The following is a 24,245-nucleotide window of genomic DNA, read 5'->3' on the forward strand; positions in this document are numbered from 1 at the left end:
AAAACCATAATTCTAAAAGAGTCATGTACCACAATGTTCACTGCAGCACTATTTACAATAGCCAGGACTTGGAAGCAACCTAAGTGTCCATAGACAGATGAATGGATAAAGATGTGGCACATATATACAATGGAATATTAGTCAGCCATGAAAAGAAAAGAAATTGAGTTATTTGTAGTGAGGTGGATGGACCTACAGTCTGTCATACAGAGTGAAGTAAGTCAGAAAGAGAAAAACAAATACCAAATATCGTATGCTAACACATATATATGGAATCTAAAAAAAAAAAAATCGTTCTAACGAACCTAGGGGCAGGACAGGATAAAGACGCAGACGTAGAGAATGGACTTGAGGACACGGGGAGGGGGAAGGGTAAGCCGGGACGAAGTGAGAGAGTGGCACTGACATATATACACTACCAAATGTAAAATAGCTAGCTAGTGGGAAGCAGCCGCATAGCACAGGGAGATCAGCTCGGTGGTTTGTGACCACCTAGAGGGGTGAGATAGGGAGGGTGGGAGGGAGACGCAAGAGGGAGCGGATATGGGGATATACGTATACATATGGCTGCTTCACTTTGTTTTATAGCAGAAACGAACACAACATTGTAAAGCAATTATACTCCAATAAAGATGTTGAAAAAAAATTTTGGTAGTTCCTAAATTCTCTAAGAAATACCCTAAGCAGATTTTTTTTTTAATTAGGCCCTTACAAAATATTTGGGGAAGTTATCACCTACTGCAAATGATGATATCAAAAGAAAGAAAAAGAAAATGTTTAGATTTGTAGAAAAAAAGCTCTTTAAATGGATGAAAAGGTCTTAATATTTATTAGGCCCTTCTGGAAGGAACTTTTTTTTCTAATTTTTATAGGGATTCCAGTGTAAGTCCATTTTGTTTGACCTGAATTTGCCCACATTAATAGTGAACACGTTCAATATTTTTTTTTCAGTTAAAAATATATTAACTTTAATTTTATATCTAGAAGTAATATAAACAATTATTAAATATTGATAATATTGATAGATGTTGATAATTGATTATATATATTCTTTTAAAATATAAGAACACTAATATTAATTTGTTTGGCTTAATAACATGATACATGGTTACAGCTTAATTTTTTTTATTATAATAGATAGATCAACTATTGATTCATCAGCAAATTGAACTTCTGGAAGGTATGTATTCATTGTATTTATCATATTTCTAGGAAGAGAGGACATTTATGCAGATAAAGGCATATCACCAACCACAGATATAACACCTTCAGTGATGCTGGATATTAGAACTGGTTATTTACAAATGTCTGTCTTCATGATAATGAATTGATAAGGATTATCAGCAGCTCATTTCTTGAAATTAGGAGTCAAGTGGTAAAATACTCTTATGCTGGACATCTCTCCTCATGATACAGACCCTAACTTAGAAGGAAACCAGTCAAAACTTTCTGTTGTTCCCCCTTCTCTCTAGAAATCATTTCAGTGATTCTATCACTTTGCCTAACCTCTATCCCTTCAACTGTTTTTTCCCCAGTTTATGATGTCTTTGCAGTTGTCACAGAGCCACATACATAGTTCAGTTACCTTAGTAAATACATTTCCAAAGCAAGTGAACTCTGAATTTGGATGGATGGGGATGTTTTGGAAAATCGCATTACTGCCCACCATTTCTCTTGGGAGTTCAGAGGAACCCTATAAAACCCTTTGTTCCACGGGCTGTGGATTATCACCTTGGGCACAGGGACACTGCACTGGAGGGTGTTGACCAGCCGGCCAAGAGGCCTGACTTCCTAGAACGCCACTGGTGCTCCTATGAATGGGGCCTGACTCCTACAGCTGTTTCCTTAGGTCCAGTGCTCATCAGGTGCAAAGTAAACTTCAGAAGGCACTAGATGTTTCAGGATTGCTGCCAGGTGAAAGGGAATCTGGGTAGATTCATGCACTACAGTATTCTCCTTATAGGTATAAAGAGTTCAGTGAAAACTCTAATACATTTTAGAATATATCTATTAAATCTTTCTTCACATCTTTGCAAAGTTCTTTTCCACTGATAGATATTATAATGTGAACTGTACTACTGTAGAAATATGGTTGATATTTGGTTAGAATATATAATTGTTGCTTATTACACTTAAATTACTTGTAATGTACACTTAGATATTTAGAATGTTCTCATTTTTATTAGTTTGTTTATATTACATTTTCTCTGGAAAGGAACTCTTCATAGTATGATAATTTATATTCTCAACTTTTTTAATGATTCATTTTAGGGAATTTATTTTTGATATTATAAAAACCAAAAAACCAGACACTACACATTATATAGCACTCCATTTATAGTTTTAAGATTTATAAGTTTTATGTATATATTTGGAAATATATATGTATTAATCATGAAATATAAATTTCAAATTTAGTAGTTATAAATTCTTCAGTTTTTTAAAGAAGGATGTCTAATTTTCTTTTCTTTTTGTCTCCAGCTGAAAGTTTATATTTTAACATTATGAGCAGTATAAAGAAATAAAGATTACTCAGTTCATTTTTAGCACCTGAGACTATGACGGGCACTTATACATTTCCCAATTCAAAACTTAATAGACAATAAAGACCTAACCATAGAATTCTCTTGTTTTATTTGTTTTCATTTTTTAAGTAACTAGAAGGAAGCTTAGATTGTGTAAGCCCACTGATCTCATTACACAGATAAACAAGCTGAAGAAGTTTCAGATTAAGCTACTTAATGAAACAGGTAATAGATCCCATTTCATGAATCAGTTTAATTTTTTCACATGAAATATGTGACTGGCCGATATTGAGGTAAAGGGTGGTTCTTTTAAAGGAAGGGTCAGGGCCTGTCTGAGTCAGAGCAGAGATACTTAAGGGAGGTCATGGTGATAAAATTTGTGAAGAACATCTCTGTCTGACTAAAAGTCCATCCACACCAATATTAGAGAGAGATTTTTGTCTCTATGTTTCTTTTAATTGCTCATTATGTTGGTGGCTTCTAATACCCTATGACCCACGTTAATGAGGGCTATGGACAAGTGGCACCATGAATTGCTCCCTCCTGGCTTTAAGCAAGGAGAGGTTTCCAAAGTGTGGTTCAATGTGGGAAGCCCTTTGGTAAGATACCACGTGGGTGTCAGGTGTTAGCACATCTCTGTTTCCCCTGTGAAGAGATTAGCCCCCGCTAAGGTACAGAGTTCACTTAGGATGCCAGTGGTCTGGAATCCTCCGACTTGCAGCCTTGGTTGCCAAGGGCCTTTCCCCTTTTCTAATACCCATTTCCCACTTCTGAAAAACCACTGCTGAGCTAAACAAGGGTGCCCTGGGCCCAGGGTGACATTCTATCTCACCTTCCATTTTCACTCTCTCCCTCTTCACATGTGTGCATTGAGAGAAAGCCCTCTCACACCTTCCTCACACAGTGCAGAAAGAGAAGCCATGACTGGTTTATAAAACTAAATCTCAAGCCAATTTACTTAATATAATACTATACGGTGCAATAAACATAGCAATCTTCCTATATTCCCCTCCATAGCTGAATACATGAACAAGTAGACATTTTCTGCATACACTTAAAAGGACTGTTGCCATCGGAGCACTGCACCATCCCTCACAGCAAAGTCTCCCTTTCTGACATGGGTCTATGGAATTAGGAAGATACGAGTTGTTTTCTCTTCCATGTCTCATACAGGAATTCCTAATTTCTTTGTACTTTAATACCCTCTCATCCATTCCCTTTGCCTTTTTTTCTCTGTTTAGATCATCTCTAAACATCTTTCCTTTTCTTCCTCCTGTGTTATATGAAGTATAATCTTAAAATGATATAACTAGATATTGTAGTATCTTAGGATAGATTGATTATTCTTCTAACACAATAGTCATAGTGATTCCCTCTATTATGTTTTTAGTCTTAACAGGTTTTGAAACTAGTAACAAGTATGAAATTAAGAACAGCCTTGGACAGAGGATTTACTTTGCAGCAGAGGATACTGATTGCTGTACCCGAAATTGCTGTGGGCCTTCTAGGCCTTTTACAATGAGGATTCTTGATAATATGGGCCGAGAAGTCATAACTCTGGAGAGACCACTAAGGTGTACCAGCTGTTGTTTTCCCTGCTGCCTGCAGGAGGTCAGTGAGCAATTACCAGGATAATTTTTACAAATACTTTGCAAAGTAGTTCTGCAAGAATTTTCACCTTATTGGTGAATTTATATAATCAAATGAGATTTAAAGGAAAAGTGGTCCACCAGCTATTGGTTTATGCTTGAGGGTAAATGGTAGGAAGGAAGGCAGGTGGAAAAGAGTGAGCAGTTAGCCCCATGTCCCTGAGCAGTGTGCCCCCCGGGAGTGAGATCAGAGATCTTAGAGACCAGACTTCTTGATCTTCAGGGAGAGCTGAGAACGTAGGTCACCTCAGTCAAGTCCCTCACCTTTAATGACCATGAGGGCCTGGCCAAAGCCAGAGGAGGGCCCCATAGAGAATATCCTCGAATGCCATCCCAGAGGCAAGTGGACAGAAGAGTGAGGAAAAGAACACGTATGTTCAGTTCATCTCATTAATTTAGCCAACCTACAAGGAGCAAACCTAGGAGAGGCCCCCTCTGAGAAATCTCAACTCTTGTGTTTTTCAGTTCTCCATTTGAAAAAAAAAAAGTAATATATTCGAGTCCCTGTAATAGGGGTATGCGAATTGTGAATATGTTCAGCTCCATAAAGACCAGGTGTCTCTTTCATAGTACTTGACAGCCCTCTGATAGAGAACATGGATCTCAGGGGAGACGCCAGGGCACAGAGTGTTTATAGGAAGTTGGCCTTTGCCTGTATCTTCATTGGCCTGAGACCAGAGCTGCCTGGGTCACTCAGTCATCCATACAGGTAGCTGTGAGAGCAGTGCACACAAAGATACAAGCACGTAGAGATTTGATGTCTAATACTGCTCTTATTTTGAAAGGATAACTGAAGTTGTTCCACTGAATTATTTTGTTTCCCATGTCAATTAGTTTAGATGTAATAATATTCATTGGAATAGCTGAGGGAAAACTGAGAGTTTGATGGAATATGCTCCACAATTTATAGAGCACATTAGCATACATTATACAATTGGTCTTAATAAAGAGATCTAGGAAGTCCTCAGTTACAGATGAACATGTTGAGATGCTCTCAAGGTCACCCAGCTAATGTTCAGAGCCAAGATTCCAGGCCCCATTTTCTTTCCATGCTAGCACTATTGCCACTCATATTTGAAAACTGCCCCAGTGATCAGGGCTCTGTCCATACACTTAAACCACTGTTTTTAAAGGAATATGAGGAAATAGCTATTAATAATTTAGACATTTTTTGTAAGTATGGAAATTTTAAAATATACAAGACCAGTAGAGCAGTGCTTCAGAATGGAGACAGTGCATGCAGCCTCCCCGAGTTTGTGTCTCATCTCTTCCACTTTGCAGCTGGGGAATCTGATACAAGTTAATTAACCTCTCTGTTCCTCAGTTACTTCCTGTATAAACAGGGATAATAGTACCAACTTGGTAAGGATGTGGAGTGAGTTAAGTGGTGCTTAGAACAGTGTCTGACACTTAGAAAGTATTCAGTAAATGAGAGTTCTTATTTAGACATTGTTATGATTACAGTTTATATATTCTTTTGCTTTTGTAGATAGAAATCCAGGCTCCTCCTGGTGTACCAGTAGGTTATGTTACTCAGACCTGGCACCCATGCCTGCCAAAGTTTACACTTCAAAATGAGAGGAGAGAGGATGTACTAAGAATTACTGGTCCATGTATTGTCTGCAGCTGTTGTGCAGATGTTGATTTTGAGGTAAGAGGTGTCATAACGTTTATGGGTTTTGCTTTCCTAGTATAAGAATAACATAAGCTGGGAGGATGTTACAAATATATTTAATGAATATGTATGTCCTGATATCTCAAGAGGGACTCAGTGTCCCTCATATTTATCTTTGGTCAGAGAGATGGTTATTGCTCTGATTAAGCATTAGTGTTGATTGTGCTAAATGGAAAAAAGAGAAGCAGAGATTTGTAGCCAAATAAATACAAACAAAGCATCTAACATTGCTGGTTTTTGTATAGAGGGACTGTATATTATCCATTTTAAGTGGAACATTAACCTTGTGATCAAAGTCTGATTGCCAAAGCATATGGTTCTTCCTTAGCGTGAAACACAGGCTGCCAGTGCTCTAGGCCCTCTTCAAAATCTCTGACATCTTTGAGTTCCTACAAAAAGCCCAATTATGCAAAGAGAATTTTAACAAATATATGAGGTACTACCCAATCATGCTTCTCTATGATCTCTCCTTTATCTTTGTATTAAATTCATTCGTTAGAAATCACAATATATCTGTGTATTTACTACCTGGAGGAATTGCATCACAGCAGTTTTTCAACAAATGGGGCCCAGATTTATGGCCCAAATTATTTAGTTGCAAATGCTTAAAAGTCGAGAGATTATAAAACTTAATCTTGATACCATGATTCTCTTGTATAAGCATAAAATCTGGTAAACTGGACAATTTCCACAGAAGGGACAAAAATCTAAAACTGAGCAGGACTGCTCCCTTATGATAAATAAGTGGGAACTCTGCCACTGCCCCTGACTTGCCAAGGTTTTCCACTACCCAGCTTCATTCTTTTATATTATCTGCCTGGCTTTGCTAGTCATATGATTTTTAATTCCTCTGTTATATAAAGATGGATCACTCCTCTCATTGACTTCAGTGTCTAATGAGGCAGACAGGCAATTCTAAGAAAAGCACGTGATGTAATTAGAGACTTTATAAAGACTCTTACAAAGAATGCATAGTGGGGGGGGATATAAACTATATGTTTAAAGATTTTATAGGTTTATGTATAATAATAGTTCTCTATGTAGGGATTATCATTCCCATAAAAGATCCAGAGGATTGAAAAGTAATTGTTGTTTCAGGGAATATTAATGGAAGTTTTGCTGACATATATTTTATCTATGTAAAATAAGTAAAAATGCTGGTAAAGTAAGTCATACTGGAGTGTGAAACTCTTATATTTAATTATAAGAAAGTTGGAAATCATTCAGCAACCCTTTGCATTGGATACATTAAAGCATCTGTTATAGGCAATGAATTAACTTCTCTCCTGTGCATCTAGAATGGTGCTGACTAGATAACATCTTTAAGGGAATTGAGAAAATAGTACCTTGAATCACTTTCTATATACTAGATAATAGAAATTTTGAAAGCAGGAATTATCAGTATGAGGGACCACTATGGAACATGGAGAAGAGTCATTCTAAAGGAAAAAATAATTCAGAGACATTTATAAGTGTACCCAGTGGTACTGATTCATAGATTTGATGTCAGTGTAGGAAGAAAGAAAATTTAGACATGATTCTAAAGTCTTATTGGTCTGATGTCTGATGTTTAAGAAGCTGAATGATGATGCCATTGACCAGGGTAAGAATCCTGAAGCAGAAACAGTTGATTTGTGGGAAGCTAATGATTTGTTTTTGAGTCATGTTGGTTTTTAGGTGTGTAAGGGAAAATGTTAGAGTTTTCGGCATATGGATGGTACTTGAAGCCATGAGATTATCCCACGGGTGAGGAGAAGGACAAGTAGACTTTATAACCCTTAGAGATAATGAGGGAATCTGTCTTATTCCAGGGCTATTGGGAGTAGGAAAAAAATATGCCTACATGAAACTGATATCCCAATCTAGCCCCCTCTATGATTTTGAGGTCTGAATTCATAACACCAGTATGATTCATGAATCTTAAGACATAGAAACTGATCTTGAGTGGTGATACAGATGGGAGAATTGAATGCAAAAACATACTAGATGGAGATTGATCACCAAGGTCACCCTCTATCCCTACAGAACAAACCTATCTCCACATGAGCAGATTCAAAAATTAACCTACTGTTCTAGGAACTAATCTACCAAAACCAAACTGCATATAACAGAACAGTCTGTAATCAGTCATACAAGAAATACCTAAATAGACATTAAAGAGCCTAACAAAGAAACAAAAAGGGTCATAAGGGGAGGATGAAACAAATAATAAAGGCCAGGAGAATATAAAAACAAGCCAAATAGAACCTCCAGAAATGAGGAACAGTCATTGATAAAACCCCATTTGAAAGGATGAGTAACAGATTAGACACAGGTGAAGAGAGAGTTAGTGAACTGGATCACCCGTATTAGGAATATAAAGAGGAGGTGGGCAAAAGATATAAATTTGAAGGGACATGGAAGCTAGAATAAACTATTGCATATGCCAAAGAGGAGTTACAAAAAAAAAGAGGAGACAGAATGTTTTTATATAATATTCAAAGAGATACACAGCCAAGAATCTTGCAGACTTGATGCCATTGATTCTCAGATTCAGAAATTGCAAGGAGTTCTGGTAAGAAAAAGAAATGACACCCAGTTACAGCTTAGATAAACAAACTAAAATAGGAAATCTAAAATCATCAAGTGGGAGTGGGGAAGACTGTTTCTAATACGTAATTCTCTGACCATTAGGGATTATGAACATTTCTCTAAGTTTACTAGCTACTTGTATTTGCTTTTTGAATTATCTTTTAATATCTGTTGCCTGTATTTTCTATTGGGTTGTTTATTCTTTTCTTGTCAATTCATAAATGTAGTTTGTGTGTTGAAGACATTGACCCTGCATCTGTATTTCTTTCCTCTGATCTGCCAATATTTTCCACAAATCTACCCCTTTTGTACTTTGTTTTATAAATATATCTCAGTTGGCTGGACAACTGTGTCATCACAATTTATTAAGTAAACTATTCATTTCTTGCTAAGCTGAAATGACATACATTAAATTTCCACAAGCAATTTCTAGATTCATTCTTCTATTGCATTGTTACCACTTGTCTTACAGTAGTGCCTTATAATTCAATTATGGTAACAGTGATGTATCCTATATTTAGTCATAGCCACACAGTCACTAATCATTCTATTTTATCATATTTTCTTGCTATTGTCAGATGTTTCCTTTCATGTGAACCTTAAGATCATTTCATTAAATTTTTCAGAAGTTAGAATCCAATTAGTATTGTATTGTCTATGTTTTTTTTTAAATTAATATATTTATGATGCTAAACCTGTCTCATCCCAAAAGTGTAATATATTTTAATTCATTTATATCTAATTTTTTACTCTTCATAAGACCATATAGAACTTCTATCTCTTTTGTTGAATTTTTCCTAAGTAATTTATAGGCATTATCACTACTAATCAGGAATATTTCTATTTGTAGGTACTTATTGTTAATATTGAGAAAAGCTATTTATTTTTGTTTACCTCTTATTCAGCCTTGTGACTATATTCTAGTATTTAATTTGGAAGGAATTTTTGCTATATTTACTTGGTTTATCTAGGTATAAAATCACATAGCAAATGAAATCAGGGAAGCGCTTCTAATTTGCCAATTAACTTATTTTCTTTTCCAGCCTACTTCTTACAGCAAAACTGAATAATATTTGCCAATTTTGTGTATACCTACTGAGTTGATGATTTCAATTGAAATAGCAGCAAATGTTTCATAATTTAGAAAGATACTGGCTATTTTTCATAGTATTTTTCTATTCCCGTTTTACCTAGAGCAAGAGTCAACATACTTTTTTTTTTTTTTTTTTTGTAAAGGAAGAGATAGAAAACATTTTAGAGTTTTGGGCCATACGGTCATTGTTGCAACTTCTCAGGTCTGCCATTTTAGCATGAAAGTAGAAATACAATACACAAATATTGGGTGTAACTGTGTCCGAATAAAACTTACAAAAACAGGGTACAGACTAAATTTGGCTCATTGACCCTTGCTTGCTGACCCTGACCTAGATTTTTATTAAGAATTGATACTTAACTTTCTAAACAGCAGAGCATCATAACAGTCATGAATACAGACTCTGGAGAAGAACACCTGGGTTTGAAATCCATTTCCATGACTTCTTATCTGTGTGAACTTGGACAAGTGACTCACCTCTCTTTGCTTTGGTTTTTTTCATATGAAAGTTGTGTGTAATAATACTATATATCCTATAGAGAAATTATGAGGAAAAAATTACCTAAGACTTGTAAAGCATTTATATGCCTAGCATATACTAAATGTTACATAAATGCTTAATTAGTAAGTAAATAAAATACCTTTTCAGGACCTATGGATACACTCATATTTTTGAATTATATGATTTTTTTTTTAGTATTTTATACTTTATTATAGTATTTTTTATACTGGGCTCTATGTGCTAATGTACTATTTGGATTTTTGTATTTATATGTATGTTGTGAGATGAACCTATAGATTTCTTTTTAGAATACCTTTATCAATTATTTGTATTAAATTTATAGGTTTATAAATTTAATAGTAATATAATACCAGTTTATTACTTCCAGAAGTTGAAATCATTTTATTATGTAGATTTTCTGTTTTCAAAATACTTTCTAGAATTTAGCTAAAAATTATCTAGTCCTGTTGACTTTTCAGTTGTAGATCCTTATTCACTTTTCTGTTCCTTTCCTTTAAAAAATTATATGTCTACCTCTTACATAAATTTTTGGTGAATTTTTAAATTTCTTGCTATAGTAATCAAAATGGGGAAGTGTTAATATCTGGTAAGTGTAGTAGTAGGATTATGATGGCTGATTATCTTTTATATATTTTGTTAAAAAATTTTTTTCAAAAATTAAAAATAATTGAATTAAAAAATAAAATGTAAGGTTTTATTACTAGCTTCAAATCCTTACATGACAGCTATGAGCAGGTAAAACGTGAAGGTGTGCAACAGGGAATTTGTATTAGTTTGTTTTGCCACAGAGCGTAACAAATAATCCCTAAAGCTCAGTGGCTTAAGAAAACATGCTTATGGGTCTGAAGGTCAACTGATATACCTAGGCTCAGACAGATGGCTCTGATTTAGGCTGCCAGTTGGTCTCAGGTCTGCTCCAGGTATGTTCATCCTGGCGCTTCAGCAACAGCAGCTGCCTGGATCATGCTTTCTAGTGACTGATCACTGGAGAGTAAGACCAAGGCAAAACCACTCAGCCATGTTTAAGGTCTCTGCTGGTGTCACATCCACTAACACTCCATGGGTCAAACAAGGCACAAGGCCAATCCTAATTTCAATGTGCAGGAAAGTATACTGGGCTTACAGAGGAAGGGGACTGAAATGACTATTTGATGAACAGTAATCCATGCTATCACAGTTTTTTCATATTAGAAGTTTATTTCAAGTTTTTAAAGAACTTAACCACCCACATCCAAATAAAATGAGTCAACTGTTTCTAATTTGCCCACATTTATGTAGCTGGTCCCAACCTAAGCTGGGTCTTCAAAGGTTGTTGCCAGAACGTGTGGTACCTTGTGCACATTTGAAGAGGACACTTCTCTTCCTGGTTTGACACAACTCTGCCTATACATACCCTGGCAAGTGTGGACTACATTCAGCCTCCACATGCCCACTTGGTGAGGTGCACTTCTCTGGCTGTTCAACTCTTTATCATGGCCCTGAGCTTTCCTCAGGCAGAACTGTAAAATTAGAAAAACTTTACTTTGGAGCTTTTTTTTTCATACGCATTTCCTCTTTTGTTGTTCATCCTCCTCCTGTTGTCGAGTCGTACCCCAACCTTTGACCTGAGGCATCTCATCAAGTTACTATTGGTTACTTACCTTCACTCAAAACTGCCAGTCCTCTTTTCCAGGCTCTTGGCATTTCATGTTTTCCTACTGACAGTGGGTGATAATGGGGCCTCCCATCACCTTTAAAACTCTGCCTATATCAACTCTCTGTGCTTGTGTTAAAGCAGAAGTCAGATAGGAGTTTCACTTACTACCTTCCTGATGGCTTCTAGAAATTTCATCAAAGAAATATTTCCTGCTTAAATTTTATTTTGGCTCGATTCAACTAACTTATTACTGTATGTCTTAATGGAGAATAGAAAATGTTAAATATTTCAGCTAAACTACTTTCATACTAGTTCTCTGTACCAAAGAAACAGTTTTTTTTAAATGAATCTATAAATGGATATAGGAATCTACATGCATGTAATGAGTGATATAATGTTCATAGTTATGAATGGCATATTATTTTAATATAATATTTGTTTTATTTTACTCCTACTTGGAAAGCAGCTTTATTATTAGTTTTCTAGAATTCTTTGTCTTTTTTTAAAATTAGATTAAATCTCTTGATGATAAATATGTGGTTGGCAAGATTTCCAAGCAGTGGACTGGCCTTGTGAGAGAGTTATTTACAGATGTCGATAACTTTGGCATCCAGTTCCCTTTAGACCTTGATGTGAAAATGAAAGCTGCGATGCTCGGCGCATGTTTCCTCATTGTAAGTTTATTCTTGCTAATCTGGGGTATAGATGGTTTCTCTAGGATCATTCTGAAATAATTTGGTAAATTTTACATTTTTAAATGATCTTAAATTTGTAGGTTTTATTGAAAGTGGTCCTATTTAATTTTAGCTCTGAAATTCCATTTTCTTCTGCTACTCTGGGTTCACAAATGACTAGCTTCTCTCTGGAGGGTCTATGCAGTTTCACATTGTAACAAGAGAATCTTATACATTAAGGAGAGGCTCTAGTTTTAGTAAAAAAAAAAAAAAATTGGTGCTTTGGAAAGGAGTCTGAATCTTCCAGTGTGTTTAAATGGAATAAGTATCAGTGAAACAAAGAGATTTCTGCCTGATTCATTATTAAATTAAATCATCTAGTACAGAAATACAAACTGTAATAAGAATCTACATTCAATCAAGCCTTAGACAGAACTACCAATTAAGAGGAAATATATGAGATACAGCAATGATTTTGAACTTGTCTTCACATTAAATTACCTAGGGAGCTTTTAGTAGTAGGCCATATTCCAGTTTAACTAAATCAGAAGCTCAGAATTAAAAGTTTGTGTAGCTCCTCAGATGATTCCATATACAGCCGATGTCAAGGACTCCTGGGACAGAGCAGTGGTTTTCAACCTTAGCTGCACAGTAGGAACACCTGGGTAGCTTTCACACGCCCTATGTCAAGACTATGTACCCAGATCTAGTAAACCAAATCCTGAGGTGGATCCAAGTCTTCAAGCTGTTCGAGCTATCATATGATTCCAAAGCAAGCAAGGTTTGGAGTCACTAGATTAATACCTTAAATATTGGCATATGGATGCAATCAGAAAAAAAATAAAAAAGTAAAAGAACATACAGAAAAAGGATCCAGTTACTTCAACAAATAAATATCAGGAAAATTAAAGATAAAAATAAAATAAAAAGAGAGAAACATCAGCTTAATGTAGTTTGTAGACCATGTTTGGATACTGATTTAAACAAACCAATATAAAAAGACATTTACCAGACACTCAGGGAAATGTGAACATTGGCAATTTGATGATATTAATGAATTATTAAGGTTTAAAAAAATATGATGTTATTGTGGTTATACAAAAACAGAACAGTCCATTTTCTTCAAGGGCACATACTGAAGTATTTCGGTGTAAAATGATATGGTATCACAGATTTGCTTTTAAATAATGGGGGTGAGGGAAGAGGGACACAGCGGATGGAGTAACTGGTGAACCAAGCTGGGTGAGTGCTCATTGGGACTTTATTATACTATTCTATCTACTTTGGGACAGGCTCAGTATTTTCTATATAAACTTTTAAATATAACCACAGTTCTATTGAAAAACTATGTTTTCAATAAGTGTTTATTTCACATGATAAGAAAATTTTAACCTTAACTTGGGGAACTGTTTAACCAAAGGTTTACACGCCATAACCAAAGATACGGCGTGTATAGGGTGGAGAGAGTAGTCTGGGGTGTTTGGATAGGTGAGAAATGGGATTGGGGTGGCGGTGATGCGGTTCTTAGGAAGTGAATATGGGGTAGATTGGGCAGTCTTCCCAATCTTATAGACCTTGGGAAGATACTGAAGATTGTTTAGTTAACTGGTTAATTTTAAGCTATGTATAAATAAAAGAGTTATAAACCCAAATTTTAGAAAGATAAATCCTGGTGACTGTGTACAAAATGGATTGAAGAGAGGTAAAATTGTAATAGTGCAATTGCAAGGGAATAGTGATAAAGATTCAATTATTTCTTTGTAAAGAGAAAAAGGAAAATGATAGATGTGAGAGAGGTACAATCCACAGGATCTGACAGAAGTTATAGGGGAGAGGGTCTGGTTAGAAATTGATGGAGTATGACAAGCTGAGGGACACAGTAGACAACAAGTTTGGAAGAGAAATCATAAAACTGGGCCCCAAAATTCTAAGATGTCATTCTAACTCTAAGATGGCTGTCATTCTCCAGAAACAATCTAAAAATTGTACATGGAACTCCAGTCACAACACAAGTTATATTACTAGAGGAGTACAAAAAGTTGAGGAACAAAGATGGAAAGAGGAACATTCTAAGAGGCATGAAAAAAGTGAAATTTAGAGAAATTACCAGAGGATTAATTAAGTTCATACAGGTATCAATAAGTGAATAGAATTACAGGATTTAATTGCCATTAAAATGGAAAGCTGAAGCTATCAACCTTTCCCAGATCTACGTATTAGTTGATTTTTCTTGTTTAGCAGATACGTTACTGTGTTTCATCAGATCCCTTAGCATTTATGCATCTGAGAGCTGATCTCTGTTTTGTTGCTGAAAACCCATTTCCGTATTTTCTTTTTATCTAGGACTTCATGTTTTTTGAAATGACTAGAAGTGAACAGAGAGCAGGAATGTGGTAATGCATTCATTGACATCTCCTCAGAAAATCTGAAGTTCCTATATTGATTGGGACTATGTAAAAGAAAAACTGGGTGGATTTTTCTCTCTATGTAAATGACTTATTATAGCATATGTGAATTACACTGTGATGCCTGAAGCTCCAGATATATTATTTTACTTTTCAAATTAAAGAGTTTATTTTTAATATCACTTACTTATAAATGTTTTTATACATTTTCTTTTATACATTTTCTTTTTCATTGTATATTTTGGAGAAAGGATATAGAAATTTTTACATTTAAACATAACTTCCTATGATTAATTACTTTGAACTAGTCTCTGCTTTATTTTCAATTTGTATAGCAAAATTAATTAAAGACTTTTTAAAGTAATTTTAATATAAACTTATACATTATTTTATTAAATCTAGTTACAATTTATTTCATATGTAACAACTGTTATTTTGCAAATACCGTATATTCAAAAGAATTCAAAATGAACATAATTTCAGTGTTTTTTTACAATTACGTTCAAATAATACTCAATATTCACATGTCAAGGGAAAGTAAAATGTATTTTTTTGATCAGAAAAATCACACATTTAACTTCTCCTATAAGCTAATCTGCAACTATAAATAACATTTTCATTTTGACAAGACTATAAATTACCAATTTTTGATAATGATTTTTCGTGAGAAAAGAATGATTCTGTCCCCAAGAAAGACACATTTAAAGACTCACTCACTCTAAAACTGGGATATTGTTATAATTTTTGAAGTAATTATTTATATATGGAATGGTTAGCTCCTGTTCTGTATTCTGTCATTCATGGAACATAATAGTTTTCAGATCACTCAGGTGTTAATTAAATAGAACATATATATTCTGAGTATAAATGTCTACAATGGTCTATTAGATTATTTTTACCAACAATCAAATAACTAAAATAAAAAATTGCTGATATATTTCTTTGCATATTTGATTTTTGTTTTTAAACAAACTGTGAACAGTCAACTCACATGATATTCTGAACTTTACACATTTACGTCCCCTTCCCTTTCGAATCTCCTTTGAAAGAGCAAAAGCATATGATAATCTTTAGCAAAATATATACCTGTGCTGGAAACTAAGTTTTCTTCCTGTCAGAAAGTTAAAGGAGTTTTTATACCCTATTTTGTAGGGAAAACTTAATCAAATGAGAGGAGATGTCCAACCCACAATTTACCTCATGGAAAGGAAAAGTGTGTTTAGGAAGTAAGAACTTAGGGGAGAGATTCCCTTTCATCCTCAGCAGAACTCCAACACCATCAGCTTCTAATGTTGAGAACACTGGGATGGCAGGAAGCTGCAGAAAAGGTGATGTCCAGACCACCTTTCATTAGCCTAAATAATTCACCAGATGCCAGATTCCTATGATGAGGTGTAACCAAGGCAATCACATTCAGTTTATAGTTGGTACAGACAGCATGCCAGTTAAAGCGAGGTACTTGCACAGCTGGACCCTAGTGGCATTAGTTATGCCAGTTAGAGAAGGGAGGGTTTTCCAAGCCCGCTGTCAGGTACCACAACCAACCCAAAATGAGGCTAAAAGACTGACATTATCCCTGTGACAGCTATATCTTGCTTTCACTTACCCCCTCCTCCTCCCAATCTCCCCTGCTCCTACTCCTTCTTCGCGTAGGACTCAAGATCTCTGGTTAAGCAAAGTAAAAGTGCAACTTATCTGAACAGCTCCTTCCTTCTTCAACTATGCAAAGAAGATTTGAGCAGAAACCCACACACTATCAGCAGAATCCATTTAAGTTCAAATACTAGAAAAATGTGCTCTCATTAAATATTTACAAAGAAAGACTCATCATACATGGAAAATCAGAAATTTAAGTGAGAAAAATACCAGGACTTGCAACAAATGTCTTCATTTGTAATCTCAATGAGATTTGAGGAAATGTTGCATATTTATTTCTGGAACAGGCAGTAGAGAAAAAGGAACATTCTGATGAGGCAAAATTTTAATAAAGTCAAAAAGTATGATAACCACACTTTAAAGTATGATGGTGGCACTGGTATAGTAGATTGATTTAGGTAGAAAGATAACACAATAAGATAAAAGAGATTTTTAAAAATTCTCCCAGAAGTCAGATAAACACAAAGTATAGAGAGGAAAAGGTGATTCCTGAGGAACAGATACATTCACTTCATGTTATGCACAACAGAAATTCCACAAGCAGAAATTAGATGGGGTCAAGAGAATACTTTATTTCCAAACAGGCTGCCATCACTAGGTGAATGGATTTATCACATACCAGACAAAATTAATGAAAATGACCCATTTTTTGTTACTTTTGAAGAATAATTTCACCATATACAGAATTCTGGGTGGTTTTTTTTTTTCTCTCACTCTAAATATTTCACTCCTCTCGCTTGCATGGTTTCCAAACAGAAGTCAGGTATTATCTTTGTTCTTCTATAGGTATGGTGCTTTTCCTCTGTCTCCTTTCACAATTTTTTTTAATCTTTGATTTTATGTAGCTTGAAAATAATATGCTAGTGTAGGGTTTGTTTTTCATTTTTTTCCTGCCTTATGTTTGCTAAGCTTTCTGAACCTGTGGGTAGGTGCCTGACAATATGAGGAAATTCTCAGTCATTATTGTTTCAAACATTTCTTCTGTTTGTTCCTCTCTTTCTCTTCCTTCTGGTATTCACATTACATTTATGTTACATGTTTGTATTTGTCCCATAGTCCCTGAATATTCTGTTCTGTTTTTTTTTCAGTTTTTGTTCTATTTGCTTTTCAGTTTTGGAGGTTTCTATTGAGACATCCTCCTCAGAGATTCTTTCTTCAGTTGTGTCTAGCCTACTAATAAGCTCATCAAAGGCATTCTCCATTTCTGTCACAATGTTTTTTTATCTATAGCATTTCCTTTTGGTTCTTTCTTAGGATTTCCATCACTTTGTTACATTGCCCATCTATTTTTGCATGCTGTCTATTTTATCCCTTAGAGACCTTAGCATATTAATCATGGTTGTTTTAAATTCCCAGTCTGGTAATTCCAACACCCCTTCCATGTCTATTTCTGATGCCTTTCTCTTCAAATTGTGTTTTTTGACTTTTGGTATTCCCTGTAATTTTTTCCTGATAGCTGGGCATGATATATGGGATAAAAAGAATGCTGTAAATAGGACTTTTCATAATGTAGTAGTGACATGTAGGGGAGTGCGAAGTGTTCTATACTCTGATGATTACATCTCAGTCTTCTACTGAGCTTTCCCCTCTGGACTGGGAACTACACAAGTGTTTTTTCAGTATTTTTTTCTCCCCTCTTTGATGGAACAGGATGGCTATAGTGGGCTGGAGTTGGGTATTTCCCTTCTATCACATGTAAGGCTAGAGCTGACTGGAGTTGGGTATTTCCTTTCCACCAGGTCACTTAGGCTGTGCTTAAGTACTTTTTCCTGAGGTCAGACCTTGTTAAGAACAGAGTGCTCTGGTGTGTTTCAAAATGATACCTTTTCCCCCTCCCACTGCAGGAAGCACAAGGGGATTTTATCTTTTTAATTTACTGTAAGAACCTGATTGAGCTCCTGAGGGAGAATCTCACAAAATTGTGTCCCCCATCTCCCCACACCCACCAGTGACAGGGTCCTTGTAGAGTTTCTAACTCACTGACTTGTGCACACTGAGTACATCAGTACATTTTCCTTTTCTGGCACTGGTTCTGTGGTGGTTTCCACTCCTGAGCCTTAGCTCCAGTAAGCCATGACTCCCTGTGTTCACCTGTCTCTCCAATCTTGGGGGAAGCAGTTGGCCTTGTGTCCTCACTTCTGTTACAGATCCTAGAAGAGCTGTTAACTTTTCAGTCAGTTCAGCTTTTTACTTGTTAGGATGGAGAGGCGACTTCCAAGCTCCTTACCTGTGGAACTAGAGTCAGAAGTGGCTCTTCATTTTTTTAATGTCAAAATTGTTGCTACATCAAAATTCTTCTCTAATTTTCGTTCAGTCTGTATTTCTTCTTTTCATGCCATAAATAAAATGGTAATTTTATTATGAATATGAGCACATTTTACCCTATATTATAGCTATGTATCTTCTGTTTATGATTTATTTTTTTTTACTACAGTGTATACTCCTTCTGGGCAGACTCTGCCTCAAAATCATTTTTGTACCTATCCCCAGTGATGCCAAAACACTGTGACTTGCATATAGTTAATTTCAATAAATATTTCTCTTCTTGTTTTGGAACAAATGAAAATTTTAAACAGATACATGTAACATCTCAGACTTGACTGAAAATCATCAAAATTTTGAAATTGAGAGATATCAACATTTCATGTAAAAGGAGAACAGGAGTTTATTTAATGACAAACCCAAGAAACCTCCAAAAAAAACCACAGTTTTTAAGGATGAACTGACATAAATATAATGTGCACAACAAGATTGGTAGCTATGGCACTGGATGTGTCTATAATCCTCATCCTGGGTGTTATAAATACTATAATAATACTATAATAAGATATAATAAGATATAATAAGATATATAATAATAATAAGTCCAAACTCTTAGAACACTGGCACCTGAGAAAATATGATTAAAAGGATGAAGAGCGTGGAAACCATGTTCTTTGAAGAATGACTAATGGTATACAGCGTCAAGAAGGGAAAATGTGGGTGCTGAACTATGGAAGTGGGATAAGTTTATTCTTAACTGCTCTGTAATGCCCCAGATTTCTCAGCTATAAAACTGACACAATAATTTTATAATCCTCATAGAGTTGTTGTGAGAGTTAAGTCACTACATGTTAAGCTCTTAAAATAGTTCCTGGCACATTGTAAACACTATAAAAATGTTAGCTATTACCATTATTATTCCTCCAAAGTGTTGAACAAGGACCAATGATATACATAGACAGATTTTTCTTTGTATAAGAAAGTGCTTCATCATAATTAGAATTTTCCAACCTCTCAAAATAGTGAAACAGTTCAACTTTCAACTTAAATGCTTCTAGGTCAGAAACTTAGAGTATTTTAGTCTTGGGAAGAAGTCAGACTACACAACCTCCCAGACTCTATGTAGGGACTACTGCTGAGCTGAATGCAGCTGTAACCATAAGTGACACGTGCCTTGGAAAGTCACTAGTGAGCACTCTGCATGTGTTTGCAAGATGGTCTGGAGCATTCCATGTTCCCCTCCCAGCGCTGAGCTGCAATTACTTATGCTTTCAGTCAGCAATGTCTTCATATTGGTGAGTATGTTTTCATGGTGAGATTTATGACCATATGAACAGAACACCAAAATTAGGATTCTTTAGACATAACGAACAATGAGAGTATGGGTTTAAGAGAAAGCCAGAAGGAAAAAGTCAGGCATTGACAAGGCGTCTACTTCATAAAATACACTCTAAAGTACACCTTTTTTATAGAGGCTAAGCAAAGGCATTAGTTGGAGAATATACCATTGAAAGCATAATGTCCCTAATCTGCCTGGAGTGCTCTGATCACCCAGGAGATAGCCAACTACAGTACCTAACAGTGTTTTATTTCTACCTAGAAAATCCACAGTCATGTAGAGGACAGGCTATGTGCTGTTGTACATCGTGTGTGTGTGTTTGTGTGTGTGTGCGTGTGCGTGCGCATGTGTGTGTATTGGGGTTACTAGGAAGAACTATGAACAGAATATGTTCTTTTTCCATATTACTTATTCTGTAGTTAAAAAGGATGACATGAGAGACACCAGAATTCAATTCAGCACTAAGAAAGTGAGCCCTAATTCTTCATAAAGGAAAAAGTTCATGTCATAAGCTCAGTAATTACACTGAAGTCATTAATTCCACTTACGTTACCCTAAAGTCTGCTGTCTCAAACCATTCAGTTATTTGCACATGGAAAGATGTCAAATAAGTTCTCTCCCATCCTACACTTGGCAAACACCATAATGAAAATAATAATCAAGTAATATTTAATACGGGCTTTACACATATGATAAAAATGCGATCTTAAAGCAGTGGTGAGAAGTCAACTAATTTTAAGATGACATTAGGATAATCAGAAAATATTTGAAAAAAGAAAGAAAAAGTTAAAATCCTGGTATGTGTCACATAGAAAAGTAAATATCAGATGAAAAACAACACTTTATAAAAAGAGTAGAAAAACCAAAAGAGATTACTTTTTTATAATCACTCTTTTGATGAAGGTGTCCCAACAAAAAACTCAGGAACATACTGAAAATTTTTAATTTTATATTTAGAATCTTATATTGTTGACATGAAATGCCCTAAATTAAAAGCAAAAAGTTCAAAGAAAATATTGGTATCAATGAGCTATTTAAATTTCCCAGAAACCTATAAAACTTAAATACAAGTCAAAATAAAAAAACAGGAAATATATGATAATAATCATTAAGTATCCAGTGTATTTACAAATAAACATTCAATCTCACTAGCAATCAGAATCATAAAGACTGAATTTTGGTTCTTGAAAGAAAATCCTGTACATATTATTTCAAGCAGAAGTTGTAAAAGAAGTTGTCTTCTTTTACATGTGTCAGTGATGGTTGTTTTATATACTTTTAAAGTATCTTAACTGTCTGCTTTTCCAAAATTATAATGACTTTTGAAAACTTGAAATTTTCAAACAACATTAAAAGCCTTATTAAATTACAATACATTTACAATTTCAAACCTCTAAAGATGTAGCTATTTTAGAAGGCTAAACTTCTCATATTGAAAAACAAACAAGAAACAAAAATACTAACTTGCACACATTTTTAAAATTACCGAGTTTAAAATGGTAATATACGTTACATATAGTCATTATAGACATACAACTTATGCGTCCCTGACACTAGACTGCACTACTTTCAGTCAAGAACAGAGTAACTTTCAATTTTTATTCTCTAGTGCAAAGCACGGTACCTGATATGATAGAAGATGCCTGATAAATATCAGTATTTGCCAAATGAAAGTCAATCTGACTCAGAAAGAAAGCCTCTGACTCAGAATATATGTGCCAAATTTCCATTATACTTACTCCCTATAAATATAAATGGAATAAATAGCACAGATAGATTTATTTGGATTATGTAATAGTGGATATATATATTTTGTAATCCTCATCTGATTGTGAATACCTATGAATAAATTCTGATATTATGATAGCACTACACCTATTAGTAGTTACATATGTATTATCTCAAGTTAAGTCTTCAGAACTCAATTTAATACAGAAAGGCAATCTGGAAAATTTCTAGACTGTTATCCCAGCTTAACTAGCGTTAGTATGTTTGCTATCAACTGATTTCTAAAGCACAGTAACAACAAAATATAAATTAATAAGTAAATAAATGTAAGAAATGTGTTCATCTTTGTTTTCTACAATGGCCAGTTTCAATGAACTCAATAAATTGAGAAAACCCAGAGGGTACAGGCAGTAACTAAACAGAAACAGATTACAATTAAAAAGCAAGCCAATTTCACATATAAATTTCCCAAATCTTTTAGGTTTCTAACTCGTGGAAATGAAAAGCATCTCCCAATTGTAAATATGATATTTTCAACCATAGACAAAGATTGCAAATAGTATAATTCAAATTATAGATAAGGAATGTGGCTGCTTAGTGCACTGCGTTCATCTTTCCAAGGTGAAAATTCACCTCCTACTTTGTCAAGTCAGCTATACTTCTCACTAATACAAAATGTTCATTTAATTTGGCAAACCTTATTCTACAAACATGGCATTGATAAATGAAAAAGGGTGAGAAAGAAAGAACCTATCAGCAATAAATCCAAGCACATTTTCTACCCCTGGTAGATAATAATGATGATAATACTTAACAGATACTGAGCATTTAGTATGTATTAGACATGTACAAAGACTATATATTAACTTATTTGACTCTAATATTTTTATAATATTATCTCCACTTTAGAGATGAGACAGCAGATGAGGAAAGTATGCAGAGCGGTGGAGCTAGCACACAGCATCTTTGTAGACTTTACAATTGAGACAGCACTGAGTCAGTTAAGCTCACACCTCATACTACTTGTACATGAACAACCAGTGAATGTTAAGAAGTTTGCAATGCTGTCATGGCCCACTGACCAAGTGGTTCAGTAAATGTAGCTTACAGTACATACATCTATACATATATGTGCATGAGTGTGTACTCATGTATGTATGGGATCTTCAACTTAGAAAGTTTTTTTTTTTGAGAATGAGGGTGGAGAAGCACTGATGATGCCATCTAGTTGCTGGGGCAGTTACAGAGATTAAAGCATCCACTGAATAATCTGCTCTTATCCTTTCTTCTCCTTTCCTGTGTGATGTGCCCCATGTGACTAAAGAAAAGGCAAAGCAGCTGTGCTGAGATGGTGGACATTTATCTCATATTGAAATTATTTTCCCTGACTGATTTTATGAAAGGGGGTTTCTTTTATATTTTATTGCACATGAGCTTATCAAATAAACACACCCCAAAACCCAATTAAATCAAGAATTTTATATGTTGGAATCACGGCTACTTTCCTCAGTAAAAAAAGGGAAAAGTTGAACTGGTAAGTCTCATAAATGGATATAATTGATGTCATTTGAGCCAAGAAGGAACATACAATGTTTAAGAATGTTGGCCCTGGAAGGTGTACTGCGTGGCTTCAGTTCTATCAGCTGTGGTCACATTCCTTAACTCTCTATAAACATCCATTACCTGTCAAATCGTGATAAAATTCAACTAAAACAGGGCTTCCCTGGTGGTGCAGTGGTTAAGAATCTGCCTGCCAATGCAGGGAACACGGGTTTGATCCCTGGTCTGGGAAGATCCCACATGCCGCGGGGCAACTAAGCCCATGCACCACAACTACTGATCCTGTGCTCTAGAGCCCACGAGCCACAACTACTGAAGCGCACGCACCTAGAGCCCATGCTCCGCAACAAGAGAAGCCACCACAATGAGAAACCTGCACACCGCAATGAAGAGTAGCCCCCATTCACCGCAACTAGAGAAAGCCCGCGTGCAGCAATGAAGACCCAATACAGCCAAAAATAAATAAAATTAAATTTTAAAAAATTAAAAAAAAACATTTAACTAAAACACAGAGAATTAAATTTTTATAATCAATATAGCACTCAAATCAAGTTCTGGCATGCAGTAAGTGCTTAACTACTATTTTATTTATAAAAATATGCAAACTCTTTCCTTTACAGCATTTCTAATCTCTTAACCTTTGTAAGAGCTCTGACTGTTCACTAAGCTGGATCCAAGAACCTACTACGTCTGGGGACTTATAAGAGTGAGACATAGGTAGAAAACTATGAAGTTCATATTATTTCTATTTGTGTCTGCTATTAGCATTCCACAGTTATCCTGAAATAATTAAAGTCTAAACCCTGAAAGAGAATCTGTGAATTCATTTACATTGATATCTAGTTGATACCTACGATTCAATATCATATATTTACAACTCACTTTTTTAATAAAATAACTGCATTGCATTTTTTTCATTTTGGAGCTCACAGATGGCATCTTTCATATA

General features: G+C 35.1%; 1 protein-coding gene across 9 annotated transcripts in view; it reads left to right on the forward strand.

The window, feature by feature from the left end:
• Positions 1–15,688, forward strand: part of PLSCR1 (phospholipid scramblase 1) — a 31,757-nt gene extending 16,069 nt beyond the window's left edge. For 8 of the 9 annotated variants that reach the window (XM_007118705.4, XM_028488886.2, XM_007118709.4 and 5 more), the window contains 5 exons: positions 1,138–1,180; positions 3,916–4,136; positions 5,664–5,825; positions 12,185–12,346; positions 14,690–15,688. In XM_007118705.4, the coding sequence (XP_007118767.2) occupies positions 1,138–1,180; positions 3,916–4,136; positions 5,664–5,825; positions 12,185–12,346; positions 14,690–14,743 (642 nt within the window). In that variant the 3' untranslated portion in view covers positions 14,744–15,688. The remainder of the gene's footprint in view (positions 1–1,137; positions 1,181–3,915; positions 4,137–5,663; positions 5,826–12,184; positions 12,347–14,689) is intronic. The other variant, XM_055085023.1, reaches the window with a different exon arrangement.
• The last annotated feature ends 8,557 nt before the right edge of the window (positions 15,689–24,245 follow it).

The sequence above is a fragment of the Physeter macrocephalus genome, chromosome 1 (assembly GCF_002837175.3).
Source record: "Physeter macrocephalus isolate SW-GA chromosome 1, ASM283717v5, whole genome shotgun sequence".
Taxonomy (NCBI): Eukaryota; Metazoa; Chordata; class Mammalia; order Artiodactyla; family Physeteridae; genus Physeter; species Physeter macrocephalus.